The 27,810-nt window shown below is 38.6% G+C and overlaps 1 protein-coding gene across 3 annotated transcripts in view; it reads right to left on the reverse strand.

Annotated features, from left to right (window-relative positions):
• Positions 1-3,830: 3,830 nt before the first annotated feature.
• The window catches only part of ICA1 (islet cell autoantigen 1), a 66,965-nt gene continuing 42,985 nt past the window's right edge, over positions 3,831-27,810 (reverse strand). The window contains exons 9-17 of one of the 3 annotated variants that reach the window (XM_030969063.1): positions 27,672-27,770; positions 21,551-21,645; positions 19,398-19,447; positions 15,855-15,917; positions 15,701-15,742; positions 11,671-11,946; positions 6,735-6,830; positions 4,907-5,042; positions 3,831-4,272 (exon numbers count right to left, since the gene is read on the reverse strand). In XM_030969063.1, coding sequence (XP_030824923.1) covers positions 4,921-5,042; positions 6,735-6,830; positions 11,671-11,946; positions 15,701-15,742; positions 15,855-15,917; positions 19,398-19,447; positions 21,551-21,645; positions 27,672-27,770 — 843 coding nt within the window. In that variant the 3' untranslated portion in view covers positions 3,831-4,272; positions 4,907-4,920. Of the gene's footprint in view, positions 5,043-6,734; positions 6,831-11,670; positions 11,947-15,700; positions 15,743-15,854; positions 15,918-19,397; positions 19,448-21,550; positions 21,646-27,671; positions 27,771-27,810 lie in introns of all 3 variants that reach the window. The other 2 variants (XM_030969055.1, XM_030969072.1) reach the window with 2 other exon arrangements.

The raw sequence follows: 27,810 nt of genomic DNA on the forward strand, positions 1-27,810 counted from the left end.
TGAACCAGACCTTGAACATTTCCAGAGCTGGGGCATCTGTCACTTTCCTGGCCAAACAGTACCAATGTCTCACCACAAAACATTTGTTATGTGCAATCTAAACCCTACACTCTCAGCTAAAAACCTGCCTCTTGTCCTTAGGCCCCAGTAGCATCTGTCTCAGTCTTTCTTACAATCTGTATATACTGAAAAGAAAGCCCCACAGTAAAGTTTCCCCCCAGAGACTTCTGCATCCCAGGCTGAACAAACCCAGCTCTCTCAGCCTTTCTTCACAGGACAGCTGCTCCAGCCCTGCTGACGGGTTTTGTGGCACTCCTCTGGACCCACTCCGGCAGGGAGAGCTCCTGTGCTGGCAAGCACCTTGTCTGACTTGAAGGGAGAGCCATACTTTAGCCCTTTGTAATTAGTAAGGGGAAAAGCCAATTTTATGCTTGGGAGAGCACTGTTAATGAATGGCCAGGTACTGCTCTGGAGGCTGGCTGGGTACCCAAGGCCAGACTGGCTGGACCTGCAGGGCCTGTTTGGCCACAGTGCCCTTGTTTGCTGTCCCAGGAGAGGCTCTGTGCCTGTGCACTCCATGTGTGTGCACTGTGCTGGGCTGAGCACAGCAGAGGGAGGATGGCAGCCCCAGCAGCTCCGTTGTGCTTGGTTGGCCACCGAGGTGCTAGATCATCTCAGCGTTTCTGCTGCTCAGCTGAGGCAAAGGCTGGTGGTTGCTCTGCTTCCTGCCTCCCCCATATGGTAGCTTGTTTAAAAATAAGATAAAAGGAGCAGAAGTTGTAAAAGTAGGCTAACTAGAGGGGGATTTGCAGTAAGTGCTTGGAAGGAAGCTTGAAGAAGTGAGGAGGGACCCAATACTGGCAGCTGCAGCTGTACCATGTCCATTCTTGCTGCTGCTCTGACATCTGAGCAACTTTGGAACTGCACTGAGAGAAGACAGGATCTCCCAGTTGCCCTTCCTGTGTTCTGGGGCTATTTCACTCCACACACCCTCAACACCAGAACTAGACAGTACACCCACCATTTACTCCTTCACTCCTGCTCATCCAGTCTCCCCTGGAACACACAGCGGGATGTGGTTGGAAGGATGCAGACAGCAGTTTACAGAGGCCCCAGGAAAAGGCAGCATGATGCCAGCACCTGGGTACTGTGTCCTCACACCAGCCTCCTACTCTGCTGAGCCCTTCCAGGCTCAGATGCTCTCAGGGCTTGTAGGCCATGACATTTCCTGTATTCCCACTTGGAGCAAAGCTGCTTGATGGTCACCTTGTTGCTCAGGTGGTCCCACTTTTTCCTGGCATGTGCAGCCCCTAATGTTTGAAAGGAATTTAAAAGGATGCCTGGGGAAGGCAGGAGGCTGCTTGTGGCCAAGTGGTCCTGCTTCAAAGTACATTAGTGTCATGCCCATGCAATGTTGGATATGGAAACAGCAGAAAGGAACAAGGTAAGTCCTATTCTACCCTGTTGAAATAAATCATGGTCATTTCAAAAGGCCAGAAAAGTTACTTTAAAAAGTTAGTCGTTAGTTTTCTCTATGAGCTGTTCAATTGCCAAGGCTCACAGTCCAATTCTTCTCAAGCAGCTGCTCTGAGATTTGTAGAAAACTTTAATCATCAGAATCCATTACATCAAATTTAATAAACTTCACAAAAAGGACAGTTAATCAATTGCCACTGTTTTCATCTGCCATAGGGGTTCTGCAGCTGTTTTTATTTTAAAACAATCCACTACTGAATCAGAATATGCAACTAGAATGAAGCATATTAAATCAAGATGAACATTATGTGCGTAGAAAATCCATCTGTAATTTTACCAGGATGATGAACTGCCCTGCTGTCCCAAGCCTGAAAGCACAGCACAGTCCCCTCAGTGGCCTGGGAGTCACTCCACAGCCCAGGCTGCTGACAAGCACATGCCAGACACTTCTTTATTAGTAGGGAAGGGTTGTTTGTAGCTCTGTACTTTGCATTAACAATGTCTATTTGCAGGATTTGTAGCTTTCTGCTCTGTTTTTCAACTTCACTAAATCTTTATGATGATAATGCATTGTACACAGGGATTTCAATTGCTTTTCTTTAAGCAAAATCAATTATATTTTAAATACCTCTGGCTTTTTTGTTTTTTTTCTTTTTTTTCATTTGAAAGTGTGAAAAAAATGGCATTGCAAATGATTCAAAGCTTAAGTAATTTCAAAAATTACATATTACAAGAAATCAATGCTTAATACGAACTACCTGGTAGTGCAGTTGGTGTGAGGAGGAGGGGAAAGAAAAAACCCTGCACCTATGGTTTGCCTTGTGTGAAAGGGAAGATGACTCTTATGCTTTCCTACCTAAAAACAGAATAAGGATTTAGAACATCATTACCTGAACCTCTGTAATGCTCTTAATTGTCTCAGTCAAGACACTAGTTTGGTTTTTTGTGCCTTGTTTTGATTGTTTTGGCGTGTTTTTTTTAATCCTGGAAGTCTAGAATCTGTGATCTACAGATCAAACATTTTTTGAGCCTTCAAGAACAGTTAATTGGCTGTTTTGAACTCAATACAGCCTCCTCTCTGCTCTACACCTAACTGCTTCAGCTACTAAAACATGCTGGAGTGGATTGTCCACAAGTGTTTTAGAAACTATCCAGACAAATGTAATCCACAGCAAATTTAGCAACCACAGACTTGCTTAAAGTTGCAAGAATCTGCTTAATGATTTTGTGGTAATCCAGCTGGGCTGAAGAGCAGCCTGGCTCTCCCTCGAGCTCCTGACACTAACATTTTTGGCACTGCAGATAATTACAGTTTGGGATGGAGAGGATTTCAGGCAAGCAGTCTCTGTTACGAGTACAAACTAGCACTCCTAAGTGTAAGTGCACCCCGGTGTAAACCTTAGGTATTTCCCAGTTAATCCCCTTTGCAGATGTCTCATTTACTGCCAGAAGTGCAGCCCAAAGTTGTGAATTCAGCCCCCTCTTAGTGCTCAAGAAAGTCACAGAGTGCAGAAAGGGCAGCTCAGTGAGCAAGGAGCTGCCAGTACCAAAGAGCAGCAAATATGATGGAGGGAACCAAGTTTTACCTTTAGAAGGAGTGCAGCTCTGACATCAGATTCCAGGTCCTACATGCCTCAGGGCCCCAGCTGGGCTGGGGACTGTGCAAAGAGAAGATCGGACCATCTTTACCCATTAGACATGAAAATCCACTCCCCTAAGCATCTGAAGAACTTCTCTGGCAACAACTGAAGTAGTAGACACTTGCAGGTGATGGGATGGGATGATGAACATGGTAGTTTGAACAGGGATGTTTAAAGCTTGCTGAGGGTTGAGCCTGATGAAGTCTGGTCACTCCAACCTCACATCCACTGCTAGCATGTGGCTTTTTAGATAGGAGGCACCAAAACCACGTTACTGCTGCTCAGTGCACACATCCAACAATGTTCTACTGCACTCAAGAAGAAGCTGGCCAATTCAGTGAACTTGTACATTTATATAGTTATTTTCAGGTACTTAGTTACCTATTAGACCATGAAAAAGGGATTAACTGGGTGTATAGGTTGTGAAAATGCTTCACCAACGTAAAGGGAAAATCAAGCAAATTAAAAAAGGCTGAATATAATAAATTGTAAAGCAGGTCCTGTACAGTACACAGAACTTGTGATCTTTACTGGCTAGTGACACATCCTCAGGGTGCTCCAGGGGATGTCCAGGTTGGACATATGGAAGGATTTCTCCACTGAAGCAGGGTGGGGGGGGGGGAGTGTCATGCATTGGAATGGGCTGCCCAGGAAGGTGGTGGAGTGACTGGAAATGTTCAAAACACAACCAGACATAGCACTGAGTGCTGTGGTTTAGTTGGCAGGGGAACTGTTTGTTCCAAGGTTGCACTCAGTAGTCTTGGAGGCCATTTCCAACCTTTATGATTCTATGAGCCTTTTCCCCTTCTTTTGCCAGGAAGCAAAGGGACACCACATTGAGTTCAAATTTTCTCACTGTCCTTACTTCTGGATTACTATTCAGAAACAAAGGGTTCAGTACTGTCTACAAACTGGTCATCTTTTATCTTCAGATGCTTGTCACGTATCAATTCAACAGCACACTAGCACTCTAGTGGGAATAAAGTTGTGATTTTTGTCAAAATCATTTTATTAAAGAGTTAATGTCACAACAAGCTTAAAGTAACACATGCTTCAGAAATAAACTGGATGAAAACTTCTCAGAACAGAAACAGAAATGGATTGAAGGCATGGCAAAGCATCTGTTCCAAGAAACTTCTGCAAACAAGTGCGAATTCTGTTGGTGCAATGGAGAAAAAACTCAGAAAAAGAAGCCTCCTGGGCATGACTTCTCTTTATGTTTATGTAGTGCAGTTTGTCAAATAAGTTAGATTGGAAAGGGCACAATTTCGATGGCTGCACAGACCCAAATTTACTTCTTCAATATTTAGCTCCAGCACAGGTTTTTCAACTGTGAGTACTAACAAAACAAATTTGTTGACATCTTAACATAGCAGTAATAGATATATTATATACATGATAGATGTTTGACTCATGCAGCCTCTTCAGTTACATGATTTTTTTTTAAATTTACTCAAGAAACATTATAAAAAAATAGGTTTGCAATTTGTATTTCACTTCGGTGTTAGCTCCACATCACCCCAGGCAAAGACAGTGTTTCAGCAGACAATCTAATTTGGCAAGAAATCTGCCCTAATTCTTAACCTCATTTTCGTAAGTCCACATAGAAAATAAATGCGAACTCTTTATACAAAACAAGAGCAAATAACTGTACCTATAGAAAAGGGGATTAATTCCCTTTAGTTTTATTATCATGGCACATACTTTATAGTTTCACAACAGCATACTAATTTTCATTTAGTTTTTTTAAACTCCAAAATAGTGTTGATGAAGGGAAGAATGTGAGTTACCAGAGGCAGCTGACTCATGCATTAAGCAATTCATGTTCTTTATCAGTTTTCCCAACAGCATCAGGATTGGATAACGGGTCAAGGTCAGCAAAGAGACTGAACCAAGCTGTCAAGTCTTTAGGATTCTTCGTAGATTCTGGAAAGAAAAAGAAAAAAAAAAGAAAAAAGAAATGCATGGACTTGTCAGCCATTTTAAAACAAAACTGACGGAGGTCAAACAAATACCGTGCTATTGTTTAATTTATTACCAAGGGAACTTCTGACAAGAAAATCAGAATGAGTGATTGCATTTTAAAACACTATCTTTGTCAGAATATAGAACTTTAGTAAGAATGAGTGTTTTACATGTCTGCTATGTATTTTATAAGGCTCCTGCCACGATAAGTACAGGAACACTTTAACTAGAAATAGAAACAATCTCACTCTGTCTAGCTTGTTTCATGAAAGGTATTTGAGTGTGCCTCTGCATGCCTGCAAACAAGCAAAAGGAAAGTGAAGGCAAATTTTACTTTCAAGCTCTCTTAGAGGACTAAATTCCTTTGCCTAAATCCAATCCATGTGACTGTTCTGTCTCCCCTGTATGCAACCAACAATGTCATTACTCATCTGGAATGAAGTTTTAATGGGAAGGCACTGGCTGGAGAGAGAAAGAGAGGGGTTATATTTGATAGGCAGTCCCCAGTACAGCTTCTAGTTTAATTCTGATGGACATAGAAAAAATGTGAATAGGGAATATATCCAATAGCAGCTGGACTATTGCACCTCTGTGTCCACAGTGACATATGTATTTCACAGAGGTCATCTGCCTGCTTTTATTCAACTGGGCAGATGTTCAGGTTAAAGCAGTAACAACTTTGGCTGCTATGAAGAAGGTACATCTCCACTTGCTTTCTTTTGTGGCCCTATGCCCAACATGTATTATACTGATAGTGAAATAAGATATGCTCTTCTCTCAGAGAGATAATGGCACATGAAAGCTTTCTTTGCAACACAAAGAATTTACAGACAAAATAGGCTCTGCCTGGCATGACACTCCTCTTGGTATCTGCCACTTTGAGAACCACAGATTTCCAAACAGCTGAAGGCCATTCCTTTTGCTGGTGCCAGTCCTGTGGCTGCATAACCACACTGATTTCCAAAACAGTTTCCAAAACACCTCAATCCTCTTTTTTGTTTTTTTTCTGCTGAGCTGAAAAATCTCAGGGGAAGGAATACATATCACCCCTTTCTTCTGTATCATCAAATGTGAATGCACAGAATTGGCTACAAACTGGCAACAGAATTCAGAGTAATTCTGGTTCACTTCTGCAGGAAATCCTAGTCAAAAATCAGCAGGCCATTGTCTCAGTAGATGGCAGGACTATGCACTCTTGGCTCAGTTGCAACAACTGAATTAAGTTTTACAACAGATGATTACTGATATCATGTATGTTTATCAAAAAAATTTGCAATTAGGGCTCTTCTGCCTTATCAGCAGCCTGTATTTTAGCCACAATGCTAAATCTTAGAGCTTAAAAACATTGTTTAGCTCCAAGTGCATGCAGATGCTATTTTGTGTGAGTCTAAATTAAAGTAGGTAAAAGAAACTGTAGCTGCAATTTCTTTGTTATATAGTAAATTACTCTTCTGACATGTGATTAGCACTAAGCCTACCAAAAATACACATATACACACATATCATACACCTAATCAAGGTGAAACAGAGTAATCAGGGAGCACAAGATTGAGCTGTAGCTACTACAAAAATAAGTTTTGTTACCACAGTAACTGGGAAGACATGAGACACTACACAAGATACAAGAGCTATAAAGGAAAAGCCAAGTATCACCTTTCACAGGCGTCTTGTCATCACTCACATTCAGGCTGTGTGGTTTCTGTGCTGGCTGTGGTATTGATGGTGGGCTCCCACTGCTGGCTGCCCATCCTACAATTCAGTAATAGAGCAGCATTAGCATGAGGAGTTACTTTGTTAGCTCCAACCCCCCAGTGTCTGGCAGCATTAGACAGAGGAGCAGAGTACTCATTTATGGCCATTTGTATCTGTCCTTGTGCACACAAAGTCAGCAGCGAGACCTGCACAGGAGCAACACCCTTTACAAGAGAGTATCTCTAGATCACTTTCACCACCTCTAGATCACTTTTGCCATCTTCAGCTTAAGGCAACTATACTCTTTTCAAACCTTTCACCTGGCTAGAAAATATTTTTGTTTCTCTTATCAAATCACAGTTAATATTCATTTACAGAAAAGCCAGTTCAGTAATCGAGTCAAACACAACTGTAGGGAAAAGAATCACTTACATTTGGATAGAAATACCATCACAAATAATAAACATTTTTTTCTAATTCCAAAGACTTTCATTTCATCCATTGTTCCAGACAAAACCTTATTTAGAGACCCTAAATTTTTTAGTTAATTCTGGAAAAAAAGATAATTCATTGCAAAACACTGAAGAATTAAATTCAAGATTAATTACTTCAAGTTAATTTAAAACTACATTTTAATAGACTATTTATTTTTATCTTTATTTGAAAGGAGATTCTCAGCAAGAAGACAGCAATTATGCAGGAAAAAATGAAATAGTTTTTTTGTTCTTACATGCATATTCCATATCCACAAAAGAGTAATAATAAATAAGTTAATAAGGCCAGATGAACAGGCTGGCAAAATGAACTAGGGGTAGTATACTGCAGAAAAATATTAGAAAAAACCCAGTATTTTTGTCCCTTACTTAAGATATTTAAATTCATGCGCTTTATTGCATTTAGAGGACTGGAGATAGTATTTCTAATTTAATCAATTTATCCTTTAAGTTTGGCCTGGTCAATTATCCATCTAATTTGGAAGTATCACAAACAGGATGCTCATCTATGCACCCAGCTACCATTTCCTTATTCAGTCTCTTTTTTTTCTACAAGTGCCTGCTTTCACATCCTTTTTTACTCTTTTTCTCCTTCCTCCCCTTAGTTTCTGCTCTTTTGGGAGCCCTGTCAGATATTGGCACCCAGCATCCTGACAGGTAATGCAACAACCACATCAGTCGCATCAACCCTTTCTCTCTCAGTAGATTATTCTCATCACTTTCTGATCTTACCTTGCCTATAAAAGGTCTGAAGTCCAAGCTATGTTATAAAAAGAGGCAAGATAAGTTTTTCTGTAAAATCACATGAATTAAGAAAGAAATTTAAACCCACAAACATCCTCTGTATCTATCTCTAAGGAAACTAACCAAAAACTACTTCAAAATCTGGATGCAGAGTGCTCACATGTATTTGCTCTAGACAAAGGTGATAAAGGCTTGTGAGCCAGCTTCTGCCCTCTGAAAGTGAGGTCTTAAGAGTTTAGTCCTTCAAATTAGCAAATCTGAATGATTATAATGGAAAGCATGGCATCACCCCTGCAGAATGACATACTTTTCCAGGCACTTTCTCTGCTTGTGTTACAAACAAAAATGGCAGAGGACATTATACACAACTACAGTAGACTGCAAGGCTTTTGTCTGCTTGGAGATGCATTGTGAGAAAGTGATATGGCAATGAATGACAACAGGTAAATTCAGCTGCTTAAACAAAGAGGGCCAAATCCTAATCTGATATGGGAAATGAATGGGAGCTCTGCCAGAAACTTTCTGTGCAAGTCCCAGTGACTTCAGAAAAATCAGGAACTGGCTCCCATCGACCTCACTGATGTTCCTGTATACTGGTGTGCTTCGCAGGTCAGGGAGCAAAACACTTGAACTCCTTTGGAGCCCTCCCTCTTTTTGAGTCCCTGGACCAAGGCCTGGTAGGCAGCACATCCGTGAGAGATGCTGTGGCCTGACTGCCATTTAATGAAATGCAGGTAGCTCACTCAGAAAACAAGAACCACCTAACACTAGCAACAAAAAATCCAACCAAATACACTCCAGAAAATATGTGATGCTTTCATAATGAGATTACTGATTTATGAAGGTACTGGGAAAGACTGATGCAGAATTTGTATGAAATACTTTAATGAATTAAATTTTCGGTGAGCTACAGAGAACAACTCTGCCTTTCAAAGCCAAACCACAGCCTATCAGTTTGAAAGCAGTTGTTGGCCCTAAGCCTGTTTTGGTTTGCCTGTTCACAGGATGGATTTGTTACGTGACCAGACAAAAAGTTATTACCAAGACAGCAAGGAAGCCAAACAGCTTGGTGTTCAGCAAGCATCTTCACCAACATTGCAATGATTAAATTTAGAAAAGGAAATAGTGAGCTGTGCATTTTCTTATGAACTAGAATACATGCATACGTAGGGAAGATAAAGAGGGGCCCTTAATGGTACAAATGAGTAAGTAAGTGAGGCCATAAACATCATGAAAAGAGAAAGCCAATGCTCCCTCTGAAAAAGGAGAAAAGCAACTGAACTACAGAGCTGTATCCGAAGGAGAATCTAAAAGATATATTGGGAGCATGCTTTGTTTCTATTATATACACACACACATACACACACACACATTTATATGTATTTTAAACCAGCACCTGGTAGCCCCATAGCAATTCAGAGTCCCATTGTGCTGGATCCTGCCTATAAATACAGCCAGAGAAAACTCTGAGCTGGGAATTCCTGACCCTAACAGTTTATAACCTGCATAGCATTGTGCCTGTTTTACAGATTAAGATCTGAGGCAGAGAGAAAACAAAGCCCCAAAGATTTATGAGTGCGCTTAATGTAAAATAAGTAAGTAATCCCACTGAAGTTAATAGAAAAGTTAATGTGCTTAAAGTTAAGCATGTGAGTTTTAAGAATCTTTATGGTCTTAAGGCCAAATTCACACAGGAAGTATGCAACATTGAGGCTCCAGTGTAGCACCTCACACTGAATAATTATTAAGCAATCCTACCAGTTAGGGAAATAAATGCAGGAGATGTATCACGAGTCCTCAGTAAAAATATAATTCATAAATTCTAATATTTCCAACTTGTATGTCTGTATATACTTATACTCCAGTTAGTATTTAAAAAAAGAAATCTCTCTTTCCATGTTTAATGATAAGGTCAAATTCTGAAAGAAAAGTTGTGAAGTGAAATGAAATGTAGTTTAAGATTAAAGCTGAGTTTTTACAAGATATAAAATGGACCAAATTTCACCTTCTGTTAAAAAATAGGAAACAAAATCTTGGAAATATTTAGAAAGCTAAAACAAGAAACAAAACATTTAGAAAGATTATTTTCAGATACAATCACTCAGCTGATTAACCCTGACTTTTCAAGTGCTGGTACATAAATTACCACAATCTTCTGCCAAAACCTTGGAAACCCATTTGAAAACATCCACATATTTTACGCTTTATTATTTTGTTTACTCAAAAAGATTTTGGAATACCATGTTGACTAAAATGGATTTTCCATTTTTACTATTCCTTGAATGCAACATTACTGAATTCTGATTTTGAAGTCTCTAACACTGCACCCAATGCCAGTGCAAATGAAAGCTAACACTCACATCAGAAAGGATGCACAACTTTGCTTGCTATTTATACCTAAAAAATACTTTTCCTTTAAAAACACATTTACATTTAAAAATGGAAATTGAACTGAAATTTAAAATATATTTGGAAACATGTAAAGCTGCGGAAAAAAAATCAATCATAATATTTCTGTTGCTATTTTTAGAAACTTGCTTAAAAACCATGCACCTTATAAAGCTTCATCTAAACCTGTGCATCATTAGAAATGTCATTCTCCCATTTTTCATCTAAGTGATGAAGCCAATGAACCAAGGTATCTTGCTTTAGGGGTGCTGGTAGTAACTGTATTAATTATAAAATAAATCCGACTTTTTTATTCCTCCCAAAATGTCACAGGTCATTGTACCTCATGTATGACTCTTCCAGTTGCATGGGTTCCAAGAAATAGTCTCCAGGATAGGATCAGCCTGCTACTGTTTCCTATATTGCTCTTCCCCAAGTGAGATTTAAATGACTTGGGACAGGGCCCAAAAAGCCAAGGTCCCCTCCAGCTTGCAAAGCCCTGCAGAAGACCCAGCCAGACTGCAAGGAGCACAAAGGTGGGTGCTGTTGGCTGTTTATCAGCCTGCCTTCCTCCCTCTCTTCCTTCCTCAAGGCCAAAGCAGCAGCAAGAAAGCTCTGCCCTAGTTCCCCTCTTTTCTTTTCCCCAGCAGTAGCTTGGAAAAGCCAAGAGAATTAGCAGCACAGAAGAAAGAGGAGGGAGGGAGAGTTGCATCAGTAACCAGCTTGCAAGAGAAATCCACCTGTATGGTTGACAGGATGAGACAACTCATTCTACCTGACCCGTATCCCTACATCCAAAGTATAGGATGCTTGGAAAAAAAAAAAGGAATGCAACTGATTTTCACTACATGGTTTAAAAACAGTATCCCCAGACAAAATACAGCAATCATTTTTGGTTCCTCAGCCCCTTAACAGAGACAGCAGTTGTGATTAAATCAGAAAAATCTACTCAAGCATATTTTCTGTTTCAGGAATAAAAAAATATCTCAAGGTTCTAAAGATCTCAAAGAACATTTCAAAAATTAAATTAAAACATTCATGACAGTAATCTTGACTTTAGGTTTTGGGTACTTCGAACACTGAATGAGAAGGGCTAGAAAAACAAGTAAGTTACTCATGTATTTTTTTCTCTAGGCCATACTCTGCTTTAATTTCAGGTACAATTTATGCAGCCACAGCACAATATAAACTTTCATCACACTTCTACATACCAGAAAACCATACTCTAAGTCCCAGCCCCAACATACTGACAGAACAAGATGAGCTCTCACCATGTAAGGATGACTGCAAGTCATTCATGTTTTGGTCTAGCAGCTGTGAGGGTAAGTAGCCCGATGGTGCTGGTACTGCAGACGATGAGGAGTTCTCCCCATCTCTAGATGAAGAGTTCATGGTGAGATCAGCAGCCTGCCCAAAAACAGCTGTCCACTCTTTGCTGAACTCCCCCTCATCCAGGGAGGAGGCGTTGAGGATCTCATTTAGTAATACCATGTCATCCTTATCACCAAGTTCTGGCTCCAAGGATCTCACAAACTTTTCCTTTGAAGCTGTCTCAGAACAAGAGAGTCAAGATAAATAGTATTTTTAGACAAAGTAAATAAGGAACTTTTAAAAACATATCCAATCTAGGCTAGGTATGTTAAGTGAGATGGAAAATTTTTGCATGAATATTTATTTTCTTTTTTAGACTCAATTCTCTTGGATATCTGGGTTTATACCTTATGCAACAAATAATTCCTTCATTATCTTAGATAACCTCACTGCTGTTAACACTTGCTTCTCATTGAAAATAATACTACAAGTGTGCTTAAAAATCTATTAAACACACAAAAATCATTACAAAGTCTAATATTTAAATAATTTGAAAATACTACTTTTATGTTGCTTCTTGAAACATTATATGAAACTCTCAAAAAAAACCCAGATTGGTATAGACTAAAAAAAAAGTAAAACCTTGGGACTTAAGATCTTCCTTATGATCTTCTGATCTATGCTTGAATTATTGGGGTATTTCCCCATAAAAAAGGTCAGTCTATCACATAGAGTCAGATTTCTCTGCTGACCAATGCTGTAGTATTTTTTTTCTCATAAGCTGCTGAGAAATAATTGGGGCTCACTTTCCTTCTGATTCCCTGTGCTAGTTTTTCCAGTACCAGAACTGCAACTGAAGAAGCTCTTAGATCACTTGAGCCATTGCTCCTCAAAACCAATTATTTCCTATTTTAGGAATGGTACATAGTTACATAAAATACATGAAACTGGTAACCAGGATCATTATCCTTTCCCAAAACATTCTGAGAGTTAAAGAACTATCAAAGACCCCCAAGTGTTATTTTACTTGGAAGCATTTGGAGCTCCGTTTGGAAGCATTTGGAGCTCCACTGTGGAAATCTGCAGATGACAAAAATGGTGGTTAACAAGGCTGATAATGTTAAATTCCTGAAATCCAGATCAGTTTATCTTAATTATGCTTGTTTCAAACTTGTGGTAAGGCACAGAAGCAACTTCAGTTTTCCAAAGTTTTGGTAGATCAGCTTAACTTTCCAATTTGCATTCAACTTACAAAATGCTTTTAACTCTTTTGGGTTGGGATAAAAGACTGACAGTAGCAAGTGTCTGCAACAGGCCATTTTGCTGAAACTCAACAGCCTTCTCAGAAGTTTCCTGGCAACAGCTGTAATAATTTATAATTGAATGGCTGAAGTTGAGTCAGAGGAGGAAAAAAGGCACAAAACTGTGTTTTAAAATAGGCTCATGCGTCAGCACACACACCTACGTACTAAGAAACAAATAAGCCGGCACAAATTAAAATGATTTTATTCATTACTGAAGTCAGCTGTGAGATTCAACTCCTTTCTAACTCACATTTTGATATACCTCTGTACTCCCTGACAGGGCCTAAAAATTAGAAATAGAAACATTAGAAACACTTCAATTCTCCTGATGTTCTCCCTAGACATAACTAAAATACCACAGAAAACAATTTGTTCTTAAGAATGTTCAGGCTGTTTTCCCATCTTCAGATAAAGAGCAAAGAATATTAACATTGTCCAAGTACCTCCAATTCCCCCAAGTTATTCAGCAGGTAAGACAGAGGGGTAAATCCTCCCATAGGGGAAACACACCTGCTATTTCAAAGGCCCTTAAGAACTCTGAGCTCCATGGGGCATCACCACCCCAAAGCTGCTCTCAGGAAGCCCCTTCAGGAACTTGCAGGGGGAGATGCAAAGGGAGCAGCATTTGTAGCAGACCTGCTACGACACAGCACCAACACCACAGGTAACCACAAGTGCCCTGAATAGAACAAATGCAGCAGCACAGCTCAGAGCCAAGCTCTGCTCCATTTGGGGAACCACTGCAGGAGCCCCATCTTGACTTTAGCAGCAAGTACAACATAAAGCTTTACATGTGAAGAGCAGCCAGGTCTTGCTGCAGGGTGTAAAGCCACCAGAACTCTGAGGAGTGACACATTTTGTGGCTCAGCAATCCTCCTGATCTTCCTGTGGGGACTGTGCAGCTGTGGCAGGGCAGGATAGGGTGTGTTCCGGCTCAGGCTGCTCTGAGTAAGCAGCAGCAGCAGCTTTTACTCTTGTTTGCAATAAAGGTTATCTAGAAACCAGCCTTGCTTACCGAGATATTACTCATGTGGTATCTCTGCTAGATTACTAGAATGATAGGGACTTTCTCACTTTACCCATAAATCTTCTATTACTTCTTTTCCTGTTTCTGTTTTCACTGGCCATTTTCAGTCAAAATCCTTTTTTCTGTCTGCACATGCTGCCCCAACCTTATAAATGCCCATGAAAAAAATCCAAACCTTCCATTAAAACACTGAAAGAACAATGTGACTATATTCTTTCTGTTCTGTTTGAACAAGCCTGTAGCAATGCTCACAATTCCTTTGCAAACTTACCTCGTTTTGTTGCTGTTAAACAAAAAAGGGAAGAGAAACTAAAAATATTTACAACAGGGCATGATTGGCAACACATGATGAATACTTCCTTCTGAAACACATGTGAAAGTGTGCCTCTACCTATACTGCTCCACTTAAAATAGTACAATATTCATTAGCCTAAAGCTAGTTAATGTGTAAAATTAGGGCAAAAGACTGATATTGTAAGAGTGCCATAGCCAACCTTAGCCAATGCAGACACCCCACAGCAGTTTTTGCATTAATTTCACTGTTTAAATAAAGAAAAAAGTGTTCTAAGTGACAGAGCTAAGCTTGTATGAGCAATAATTGTATGTATTATCTGTATCTCCACTAGGAAGGCCCAACAAGGAATGGAACTGAGTAAGAAGAAAACCAGAAGAAAAAAATGCCACTATCAGACATGCACCGATCTTTTTATTAACCACAGAAAAGAAGTTATTGTTACCTTATCTATTCACAGATTAGGGCTGCTTCTGCAGATAGCTGAGGAACTTTCCTGGTGCCTGCCTCCATGGGTGATTCTTCACATGGATAATTTCCCCCCTCGCCCAGTGCAAGACACTGCCCATGGCAAACCCAAAGTCAAGGTTTTGCAAATGTCCTTACCTACCATGAAGGCAGTGCTTTAAGTACCCCAAATGCTCTCAGTCTGACTGACTAAACCACACAAAGGGATTTTTTTCTTTGCTTCATTTGCTTTTTGAGTTGCCACAATAGTTTGGTTGTTGAAGATTTTTTTACTCATTCTTCTGAGATATATGAGTAAAAAGCAACTGAAAAATTACAGACAACACTAACTTCTTAGGAAAACTTATAAAATTTTAACCCATATGTTATCTGGTAAAACAGCACATCCCCTTGAGCTGCCAGGGGTCTCACAGAAGTGTAAGGACCATGGATTTAATTAACTCTCTGTCTGAAAGAAGTCACCAGTTCTTACATGGTGTTCAGAAGACTACATTATTTGTTTCTGATATGTACATTTTTAACACAAAATCTTGTGGTTACTAGCGTACTGTCAAGAGTTGTAGCATGACGACTAAAAAACCAAAATGAAAAATTTGTGAAATGTTATAGGAGGGGTAAGGTTTACAATGGAACCAACTTCAGTTGGCAAATAGGATATAGTTCAGTCTACCTAATCTTGGTATAAACATTTTATCCCCAATAAGGTTTACTTCAGTAACATCAGGAATAGTGTTTCTGCTGAGTTTACTTTAACACTATTTAAATACTGCAGCTGAATAATTTCATTCTACCTTTCAGACTGCGAAATAAATTAAGATCTAAAATTAAAAGTATACTTGGCTACTATGATTGAAAAGCAAATGAAACAGATGACACAGACATACACAACCATATCATACCATTTTCTTCAGGTTGCAGGTCTAATAACTCATCTATAGCACCTAAAAAAAAAAAGAAGAAATACAGAAAAATTAAAAGCCACAAAGGAAGATCTGCAGTACACTGACAATCAGTAGATAAACATGTAAAGATAGCTTTCTGAAGTGTCTTCACCTGAGTTCTGCTCGTGGTTACAATGTCCTTGGAACGTGGAGATGACATCCTTGACATCATCAGCTGTAATTGAGATCCATAAATATGTCAAATTGCACTTGGCAGGAGACCATGCTTATAAACAACACCACTACAGGATCAACATGCAATGGTTGTTGGGATTCATGTTTTAAATGAGTCATGTTTAAAATGAGCCTGGTCACAATGAATGGAAGATCCAAGGCACAAGCATTTCAAAGTGAGGCAAATTTCTGAATAATAAATAACCTGAGGGAGATCTTCCTTTGAGTCCCTGCCTGCTACACTACCTTCTCCAGGCTGAGTGCACCCAACTAAGGCAACTGCAACAATCAGTCCTCCAGAAGCAGAGAAATTTATTTTAGAGGCTTGTACTTGGGCCAGGAGAGTGCAAAAAAGTACCAGGACCTTATCACTCTCTAAACTGCCTTCCTTACAATGTGTTCTTCCTCATGACAGAAACTCTGGGAACATGGAGGAGTCTTCACCCAAGGCACCCCAAGTCAGGATATAAGCAACAGCATCTCCTCTGCAGGGAAATAAATGGACTAAGACCAATAGGGAGTAAAATGTAGAGCTGAGAGTTATAGGCTATTAGAGGTGAAAAAACATGGCTTAAATTCTCAGTAAGTTTCTTAGATGACACATGAAATTAAAACAATTATCTAGATTCTGTTTATCAGTGAAGAGAAAGATATCTCCCTCATTAATTCCATTTAAGACATGTAGCAAAACATGAGGGATGAGTTACTGCTGAATATACCCTTTTCTCCCTTATTAACTGTTGAGGAAATCTAGCTCCTAGACAACCAAGTCTGTATCTCTAAGGACAAAGGAAGGGTTTGGCCACAGTATTGCCAGACCTGGAAGGCCCATCTGCTGGAAGCTTCACACAAGAGGCTGGAAAAGTGAAATAGAATTCTCTACTATGAAATAAAAACTGAATCCCAAACTATTTCAAGAGAATTGCCAATCCCTTCCAAGAGAAACTTCAATGTGTGTTCAGAGCTAAAGGAAACAGAACAGCTTGCTGTTTGTATCATTATCTTCATAAGGCTTTGCTAGGACAGAAATGTGCTCAAAGCACAAGAATCAGCTGGTCATTTAAGAACCCATGAACACACCTAATTACACTCTATATAGATACAGACAACAGAGGGATAAAAACATATGAACGATATAGATATGATATTTTCATAAAAGCACAATGCACAAAGCTAAAGGGGAAAATCTCAACCCTAAACTGTCTGGCAGAGGGGAAAAGAAACTCAGAAAGAGAAGTTCATGACAGGTGGGATATGGATGGCCACAATTCTGTAAAGAAAAAGGTACAACTGATGCCCAAAGCCTGCCTTAGTTGAGTGGTAAACATGATGGAGCCAATCTTAAAGGCATCTGTAGCATAGTAAGGGAAAATGAAGAGCAAATGACAAAAAAATGAAGTTATGAAGTAAAAGTAGTTGATGAGGAAAACTAAGAAGCAACATAGCTCCCTCACTAGAAGCATTGTATCTGTATGACTTTAGAATATAGAGGGTAATTCAAGAAAAAAAATCTCAGCAATGGCACAGACCTGCTGGTATATGAACATGGAACAATTTAGAAGACCAGTTAGAAATATTTCAAAGCATTTCAGTTTCTTTTAGGGGTGATGAAGAAAGAGACAGAACAAGGTATATTATGGTGAAATATTTTACAGTCCATAAGTAACTGAGATTCTAGAAAACATCTGCTAAGAAAATATAAGTCAGATTTTGTACCCATATATATTAAAATATCTTGTCAAAGATACATCTTATCTAATTGATTGCAAAATGGGTGAAACTTCAAAACACTGGGAAAGTCCTAATATTGTGTCTCTATTACAAAAAAGCACCCAAAGAACCATAATTAAACAGAGTGACTCAAATAACTGTAAGTTACTAAGGGCTGGTAGATCACCATTAGTCCCAGTCAAAAGATTAATGGAATGCCATTCAGTATGGCATCCAGCAAAAGAATGTGAGCATAATAAATGCTCCTCTAGTAATTTACTGTTGATTTCATGGAAAGCAGACCTAGTTGAAAAAAACCAGCTAATTTAATTCTTCAATAAAACTATGAGCTTTTTTCAGTAAAGGTATTTGTTTAGAAACAACTTGACTTTGCACTGCACAGCCTTCCAGCTGAAAAGTTAGCACTGTGTAACATCTATAACGAACATATTGAATAGATTAGGAATGTGACAACTAACAGATGTCAAAAACACGTTGTTAGGAGGAGTAATTGCAAAGCTGAAGTGTTTCTAGTTTAGATCTGCAAGGCTTACTGTTTTATCCATTGCTAGTCAATGGCTTTAGCAGTCATCTGGAAGTAAATACAAAATCACTCTAGAAAAAAAATGTGCAAACAGCTAACAGACTATTAGAGGTGGTCAGTCAGTCCACTCATTTGGTTTCTGTAGTCAGAGCTGGGAGACTTCAATACCACCAAGCTGTAAGTTACATCTCCAGGACTAAGGAACATAAGCCATGCTGCAGAAAGGACAAATGAATCCTGGAAAGCTATGGCTAAAAGGAACTGAGTCTTGGTAAATAATGAATTCAGATATGAGCTTCAGACTTGATGTTGCAGCAAAATGGGATGTTCTTCTTAGATATAGAAACAGTAATGGGATTTTACCTTCTAGAAACAGGACAGGTGAGAACAAAATCAGAAATCTCTTGTCCAGCTATGTATTTCATATTTGAAAAGGGATGTTGTAGAGTGGAAACAAAAACTTCAAAAATAAAGATGAGATGATGAGTTCAAGACATCAGTACAACTAACTCAGTGAAATAAAGACCTGAGAGTAGTCTTCACTTTCATGTAGTACTTTATAAGTATCTTAATGAAGGATAAAATATAACATATTAAAATTATTCTCCATTAATTTAGTATAAAAAGTTAGATCATCTTGAAGAATTCCATGGATGAAGATTCCACTTTTTACAGTACTTCACCACCCACACTGCAAGCATTTGCTTCTTAGTATGTACTCAGAATTTCCCTTTTTATCACTAGCATCTATTCTCTCCTTTCTTTCTCAGTGCAATTCCAATTGGAGCCTGGCTGTGTCACTGGGAAATAACAACACATAAGGTCATTGGCAGCAGCTGAGTATGATCTTGCCTGGCTTTTGGGCAGAAGTTCCACTGAACTCATCAACTTTTTCACAAACTACAGTTTAATGACTGGAATAAACTAGGGAGCTAAGTGGCACACTTCCCTTGTCTCACCTACTAACCTGCAGATCCCCTTCTTGAAGGGAACATGCCCCATGTAAGAATTAGGCTCTGGAACACAAGCTATTTGACCTGTCTGAGAATGACTGAATGAAATGCAGTGGGATGTAACGTGCAAGGCATTAACAGATTCTCCTGGCCTTTGGTTTTATGCATTTGTAGGGATTTGCTGAGTGAAGCTGATACAGGAAATAAACCAAACCAAATAAAAAACTGAAGTGTTACAGCACTTATGGAGTTATGAAAACATGAAATATAATACCTGAATAGTTCGATTCCTTGGTATGGCTCTCGTCATCTAATGAAATCAACCTTAATTTGAAAGAATAAGAAAAAAATTGGGAAAATAATTCCAAGGCTCTAAAATAACAATACACTTTCCTCTTTTTGGTCAAATCATTACAGATTCATATCATTTACAAATAAACTGTAATAACAGATGGACTCTTGATTTGCTGGTCTGTTGTTACCTTTTATTGTAACATTTTATTATGTACCTTTTATTGTATTGTTGTTATTGTAAAGGTATTGTATTTTATTGTATTGTAAAGGTATTGTTGTTACCTTTACCTGTTTCATTGGCAGGTCTGTTGAAAATGAAAATTAGATTGAACTAGCAAATCCTATCAGCTTCCATTTTTAGTCCGACTCAACCTCTACTGAAAAGTATTGTGCATTCTGCATTTGCACATTTGGTCTTTCACAGCTATCATGAAGGAGCTACAACTGTTCCCCAGCCCCCTCCCCCTCCTTCTTCCCAAAAATGGCAACCAACCACTCTGTGCTTCTCTTTTTAACAGCTACTAATTAAAAATCAACAGGACAGTTTTGCCCCATGTCAGCAGATTTCTAAAATAACAGATCAGCACCGTTGATGAAAAAAGCTCTCAACAGGGACAAAACAAAACGTGCAGTTTATGTGCAACTCTTAAACAAAGGTGATCTCTTCAATGGAGAATACACACTTTCCAACTGCTATTACTTTGTAGAAAGCCATTCAAGGAGTAGGGACTGAAGCAGCCACAGGGTTGATGTGGTGGTGACAAGGACTGTGTGGGCACATTCCTCCTACCCTCTAGTGACAGGACAGAAAAAGGCACCTCCCCTGCTCTTGGGGGTAGGACTGTGGTAGAGGAAAATTAGATTCAGGCCAAATTCTAGTATAATGAATGTTTACTGTGAATGGAAAATTCGTGAGGATTTAAAAAGCTTTGTCTTGTGTAATTCTTCTCAAATCTTAGATGTTTGTTTATGGCTTTAGCCAGCAAAAGGGTGATGTATTTTGTCCCTCACTTTTATGCCAGACAAGGACAAAGATAATCCATAAATAAACACAAATACAACCATGACATGGCATCTGATGCATTTCCTGGTAGATGCCAATGCACACATCTTGCATAAATCACACATTCATTCTAGAACTTTATATTCAACACTGAGGAGAGAGCTATTTATTAAACTCTATTACTGTCATGTGAGATGACACAGATGGAAGTAAGTGCTGTGGAGACAACCACCTACCAAATGGTACTTAAGTCCTTTCTAATATCAACAGCACCAAATCTGACCGATTTATAAAGTGGTATTGGTCAGTGGTTCTGAATCTGAACCGGAAAAATGACTGAAAACCTGAACTCCTTAAAAATCCATTATTACAAATAGCCAAGCAAAATCCACTAATCAGTCAAGCTGTTCTCTGCTTTTTGACAACTGATCCTTTGCTGGGTGCTTCATTTAAGCAGGGATAGTCAAAACAACAGGTGGCAGCAGGATTGTATCAACATTGCATCTCCTGGCAACCGAATCCTGACGGTCAGGTAGGGGAGGGATTGCATCTCTTTCTCCTCTTCTCCTCTCCCCACAGCAGCCCATTCATAAGTCTCTCTCAGCTCAGAGCTACAGGTAACTCAAAACTTGACAGCATCAGTTCACTTAGAGGTACTTTATACTAAGTACCTATTGCTTCATTGGATTGCTAACTGATGCTGTATACATTACAAAAACTAATCGCTACTCGGAGCAATCAGTAATCTATACCCTATTTCCAGGTGAAAGGAGATGCTGCTGAAAGGAGAAATACAATGCTCATATATCTTCTCCCATGTACAGTTGTTTACCATTTCTTTTAATAAAGAAAAAATGAAGCAAAAGCTGAAAAAACATAAAAAGAAGACCAGAAAAGATGAAAAACATATAAGGGTTTTGTGGGCCTTTTAAAATCTCTTAATTTCACCATAAAGTTTATTAGTTTTGATGTACACATTACAACATTTCAGGAATTTTTGTATTGAGGTAACCAGTAGAATTAGACTAGCTGTGTCTATATCTCTACTTATGTTTGGTGACTTTAGCAACCAGGAAGCAGATTATAGACAAAAATACTTATTATTTTGATATACAGGGCATGTGACTTACTGACTCTGCTGATCTTCCACTGAATTGGTACTCTCAATCTGCTGGTCCTCCTTTTCTGCTTTTTCTGTTAGTTTATTCACAGGATCTTGCAAGCTCTAGATTGTAACCATAATATAAATGCAAAGAAGAAAACCAATTAGAATCAGGAAAGCTAAAGTGTGTCATGTGAAACCAAACCTGATTCTAGACCAAGAGAAATCAACAAAGAATGGTTTTATACTGTATCAAAACAGTATCTGGCTCAAGCAGAATTAAAGTGTTAGAAGATACTCATTCAAACTGAGTCTGTGAACACACTTTATATAAGAAGATGGCATGTGACAACTTCTAAACTCGTGTTCTGTTTCTAATATTTCTAAATGATTACTTCTAAGTAAATATTTTCAATATTTCTAAGTAAATCTATCTATACCATGTGCAAAGCAGGCCAGATGGCATGTTTCTTTGCTGTTTTGGGGATTTGCTTATTTCTTCCTTATTTTCCTTTTTTTAAGATGAGAAAAATAAATTCTTTACATCTGTTTGTTCCTCATATACTGTTTATTTTCTTATTTATTCTCTTTTTCCCTTCCACAATTGTTTACACAAACTTGGCAACTGCAGTGGTAGTGGGAAGATACTGCTTGTATCCTGAATCTGAAAACAAGTGTTAAAATCTTGGATGATAGCTGATGAAGGGCAGGTGTGGTATTATGAAACCCCTCTGTCCCTTTGCAGTCTGAAAGGCTGTGCTAGAAGATAACGATGCGCAGTTATTCAGCATTTTTTTAACCAAAATTTGGAGATGAGAACAAGCCAACACAAACATTATAGACTGACTCTGAAGTAATAAATATACTACTAGTTGTCACTCTTATGTATCAATTAGAAATTCTGTCTAAAAAATTAAATAAAGGAACACTAATTAGGTAAAGCAGATGTTAGCAATGTAAATATTTCCATCTCTATCAAACAGTTTTGCTGTGAAGGTGAAAAAAATGTCCTCTTTCTAAAGCCCAACTCAGTTTCTGAAAATTAAACCATGTTACATGTGAATAGTCTTGACCATTTGTAAGTAAATTAATTAATGTTACCCTGATGGTAATAGTAGTGCATCTCACCCCAACTAATCCTCATGCCCCCCCACCCAAAAAAAAAAAAAAAAAAAGAAAACCTAAGGGTAAAACAGAGAAGTCACCTTCTATACAAACTTAAAACCCACAAAACTGTAGTGGTTTTGCATCTGGAATTTGAACAAAACATGAATGTGTTTCATGAGAAAAGTAAAACAAAAAACCACAGCCTAATTGACTGAATAAAAGTTAGGGTGTCCAGCCCATCTGTCACAACAAAAGCATTCCCAGACACGCTGCAGGTCTTGTTTCCACTGCCCTGTTAACCAGCACAGAAGAGTTCCCAGAAGGAGCATTCCAGTTTCTGCTTGGTTCAGTATTTGTCTGTATAAGGAATCCACACTTCAGTATTTTAGAAACTAAAGTTCTAGGTTTGTCTTGAGCTGCAGTTGCTTTTTTTCCCCTCTCAATGAGCTAATTCTGCATAGAACTGCTGATTAATTTGTCATAAGCAGCCTCAGCACTGCAGACATGATCAAAAGATGAAGGTCACAAAAAGAGCAATAATAAAAAAAAGCCTTAAAGAAATGAACCTTATTCTGTGGTTGCCACTCTTTTATTTGACACTGTTGCTACCAGAATCACATGTAAGTGTAGTTCTCCTCACACGCTGAATAAGGACACCAGCCAGTTCAGCTAGATAACCTATGTATGGATGTCACCCTTTACCTGCACATGTACTGGGTATTGATTAGACTGCACTTCTTGTGCTATTGAAATTGATGGGAATTATTCCATCGACTCCAAGAAGTCCTGGACTAGAGTTCAAGAGCAAATATCAACTATACTTGCACAAAAGTGCAGTGTAGAGAAAGAAAGCAGCTCTGCATTATGGGGACTGTGCTGCTTTGGGCACTTGAGCCACCTGGACATCTTCACAACAGGACATACAGCCCACTGAATCAGGAGGTGATGGTCAAACAGTTGTGGTGCTCTGCCTGCCACCAAGTATAGCACCTCAGAGCTTGCTCCAAAAGGGTTGTAAAGGTTTTGGACAAAAAACAGAATTACTCTGACCACTGCCTAACTATACAAGTTAAAGAAAATTATTACAAGTAAATCCTGCATATTCACAAAAAAAACCCAAAACAAAACCCAGGGAAACAAGCATCCTTCTTTAAAGACCTATATTTTAAGGAGCTTCCTTTATCAGTGTTTCAGGAAATCCGTATTTAAAGGACTGTGATCAAACCACGGAAACAGCATATAGAAATGGAGTTCACAAGTACCTTGGGAAGGAAACAGCATGATAATAATGGCAGTTACTATTTCCTGTATCAGAAAAATAAACATAGCTCTGAAATACAGCTTTGGTTTCAATGGTGATTATTATAAAAATTGTTGATAATCAGAAGCTGTATTTTGATGGAAAAAAATCCGTGTAACAACTTTATTTGGACTCAAAATTGGATACCAAATAATGAAATTATTTTCCTCTACTCTGCACTCTGAGGTTCACTCCAAACTGAGGCATCTTTTCAAAAAGATTTAAAAAAGGTAGAGAATAAGTATGAAATGAAACTGAATGTTAAAAAGGCCAAACCATTTCCTAAACAGAAACCCACAGTAATGTGATCACTACTGTCAGCAGGCATAGAAATAAAACCATGATATTCTCTTAATTGTTTTAGGTTACATTAGAAGGAAGGGAAGAAGCCTCACCATCTAGAAAGTGCAACAATTAAACAGAGTTATGAAAACCCCGACTGAGTTCAGACCAAAGTGAGCACATTTCATCTGGACATAGCCCTGTCTTGGCTGCTCAGAGCACACAGATGTGTAACTTCAGAGCACTCTTCTGGCTACTCATGTGGGCTAGAATGGATTTTGTTGTGAGCTACGCCATGTCTGTGGCTTGAAGTAGGATCCTTGCATATTCAGAAACCTATCTTCCTAGCTTCTTAGATCTCTCTTTGACTACAAAAGTCAGAGTAACACCTTACACACTAGCAGAGCAACCTCACAATCATTCAATCTGCCTGGTGTGTCCTTCTCTAACACCAAAAGTCACCCAGTGATAGCTCACCTGCTCCCAGGACTCAGATTAAGTATCTAAGCTGACAAGGGATTCCTCTCTGCGGAGTTAACTCTGGTTCCAGCTTAGGCTCCATTTCTGACTGCTACTCACTCACTAAATTCCTTTACCTGCATCTGGGCTGCTTTCAAGTCAAGCCAAGATCATCTGGATTGCACCTAAAATCTGCCCTCTGCAGTTAACTCAGCAGTGTTAACATCGCACTCAGCTCACCCACAGCTCCTCCCAAGTGCCTTGGACAACTAAGGCACTTCTTGACAAGGAAAGAATCAAAGCAACACAGCTAAGGGCAGTTTCAGAAGCCAGGCATGCATTCCAAGATGTAACAACATTTATGAAAAAGTACAACAGCACTGAGGAGACAAAAACTTGAACGTATTTCATTTGAGGAGAGAACTGAAGAGGAAGAGGAAAAGCAGGTTGTCTCAGAATTTCCTTCCATCAAGAAAAGAAATACCACACCTCCCCAAAATCCTTAGAGATGCAAAATCATAAGCAATCTCGTCTATGAGTAAAGAAACAAGAGAGGATACCAGACTACAGCAGAGGTCAGCAGAAGGCAACAGTGTTGTAGTACCTGTTTGGACAGAGTACTCCAAGGGAATAGTCCATGTAAGGAGTTCAGGCAGCAGTATTCCACTTCACACAGAAATAAATAGATGCACTGAGATTTCTGCCTGTTGACTCTCTTACCAGGGCAGCTATTATTTCTAAGTTAATACAAACTCTTCTGAAAGTTTGGTATTCTAGCATTTAAATTTAAAGAATGCAACTAAATATTATTTAAGTAACTAGGGCAAATAAACGGTAACAAAAATTAGAAAAAGGTATTATTCATGAAAAGTAGCCCCTGAAATAAACTTGAATTAATTTGATATATGTTAATTTCAAGACAATGAAATCTTAACAGCTTTACCAAAACAGCAGCCCATAATCTGTAATAGTAAAGTGATGGATACAGCACCAGATACTTTTATATCACTTATACATAGAGCTGTTAGCACATTAATAATCATCTTTCATCAAGCACAAAACTCAAGAGTTACAAAATACAGCTGCAATAGCACAATTATACTGCTCTCTGCACATACCCTGAAGCAAAGAAAACAAATGGCTGCTTTTCATTAAGGGAGTTTGGCAAACATCTCTAAAGACAATGTTTTCTTTCCAGAAACAATCCTGAGAGGCATTTCAGAGTCTCTTTCCCGAGGTAAACCTGGTATGCAAATACATATTTATACTACAAAATACAAAGAGCAGTCTTCTAGTACATAGCACCTCTTAATTTTTCAGTAAAACAATCTATGTCGAAATTAAATATTAACTTACATTAGTTTCTTGTTTTAAAGTAGAACCCTAATCCTACATTCACATCTGCTTAGTTTAATTCAGTTTAATTTGTATGAGCAAGATTTTGTCTTTTATGGGATCATAAAAGACAAAAATGATTTGCAAGCATCAAATTCAAAATTTCCATTTAAGAAAGACCCCTTTTGTGGTATCAGGCAGGGGGAAATAGTCTAAAAGAAGTAACTTCCAATTAAATGTAGAGATTGGCACAAATATTTTATGTATATTTTAATCCAATATATATTCTGATTTTATATTTTAATGTATAAAGTCAGCAACTGACACGGCATCTCCATTGGGTACATTTTTAGACCAAAAGTTTCTCCATCAGAAACTACACTACCTTAGGTCAGCTATAGCTATCTACCATACTTCATTAAAAAATAATACCTCATAATCTCAATGTAAAATTAGTTTGCAGCTCCTTTTTAATATATAGTTACTCTGGCACGAACATATGATATGACTGGTAGGCATCAGTTCCCTAACCATAATCACCTATTGTTATTCCACACCCAGGTGTAGCAGAGGTGAGATGGGACTCTCCACAACCTCCAGAAGTGACAAGCAGAGGTCACTTACCCTGGTAACGCAACTGAAGTAGCAGCAGGCATCTATTCTCTTAGGCAACACAATCTCACCTGATGCAATCACTAGAATTTGATTTAATCACCTTAGCAATAATTTAATGTAAACAATCAGAAACTAATTGCTGGGGATAAGAGATCGTGCAAAAGACTTTGGTACAGAAAATAATCCCACACTCCAGAGACTGAAAGAAAAAACCCCTGATAGTAAAAGCCAGTAACACAGTCTTACTCCCAAGCAGCTGTTTTCTGAAAGCACAGAATTACGTAAAATCCTAGAGTTTTAAACTATCTCCTGATTAGCATCATTTATCAGCACACATATCAGTGCAAAAACAGGAAATCACATCTTTCAGTGCAGGACATGAGCAATATAATTGGTTAAGATTTTCATAACAAAGGCTGCATCCTAAACACACTACAATATTCCCAACCATTTTTACAATTAGTTTTTGCTTCTAGGGCTGCTTGCTACATGCATGGGTTCAATACAGATGGTATTTCTTTATCATAGATTCCCAATCTAATTTCAAATTTAAATAATGGTGAAATGTTTCACAGGAGGAAGTTCAAAAGGTACAAAGCATCCCCAAATGTCTCTCCTCTTCCATCACAAGGGTACACCAAAGCAGGTGCATTTTGTTTCCAAGTTCCTCTCCAAGGCCTCTAAATGTTATTATACATCTTGAAGCATCCTATTTGTTGTTCAAATAATCAAACTTTTAGATGCAAAAGAGCATGAAGAATAAATATCCAGCAACAATACAGGCTACCTACACAAATTAGACTGAAATAGTTTTGGATCAAAGCAAACATCTTCAGAAACCTTTTAACATCAGGAAGGTAAGGGAAGAGCCCACCAGCACAGCTGGTCAGAAGGACATTAAACAAAAAAACTGTATTTAAATGAAAAGGCAAAACAGGGATAAAAGTGTCAGAAAATATTTGGAAAAAATATCAACATATGCTTTCTCCACCTTTGTATGATCTCTTACTGGTTATCACTGGGCAAACATATATATCTACATATTCCTTACCTTTAACATAGTGAATTCATATGGCTGATAACCTTTGAAACTTTCATGGATGGCTGCCATTGTGTGTGAAGTTTTTTCCCAAAAATGAAGCAGTGTTGTCTGTAAGACAGGGTAAAATTTCAGTGCCAATGTTAACACA

The sequence above is a fragment of the Camarhynchus parvulus genome, chromosome 2 (assembly GCF_901933205.1).
Source record: "Camarhynchus parvulus chromosome 2, STF_HiC, whole genome shotgun sequence".
Classification (NCBI taxonomy): Eukaryota; Metazoa; Chordata; class Aves; order Passeriformes; family Thraupidae; genus Camarhynchus; species Camarhynchus parvulus.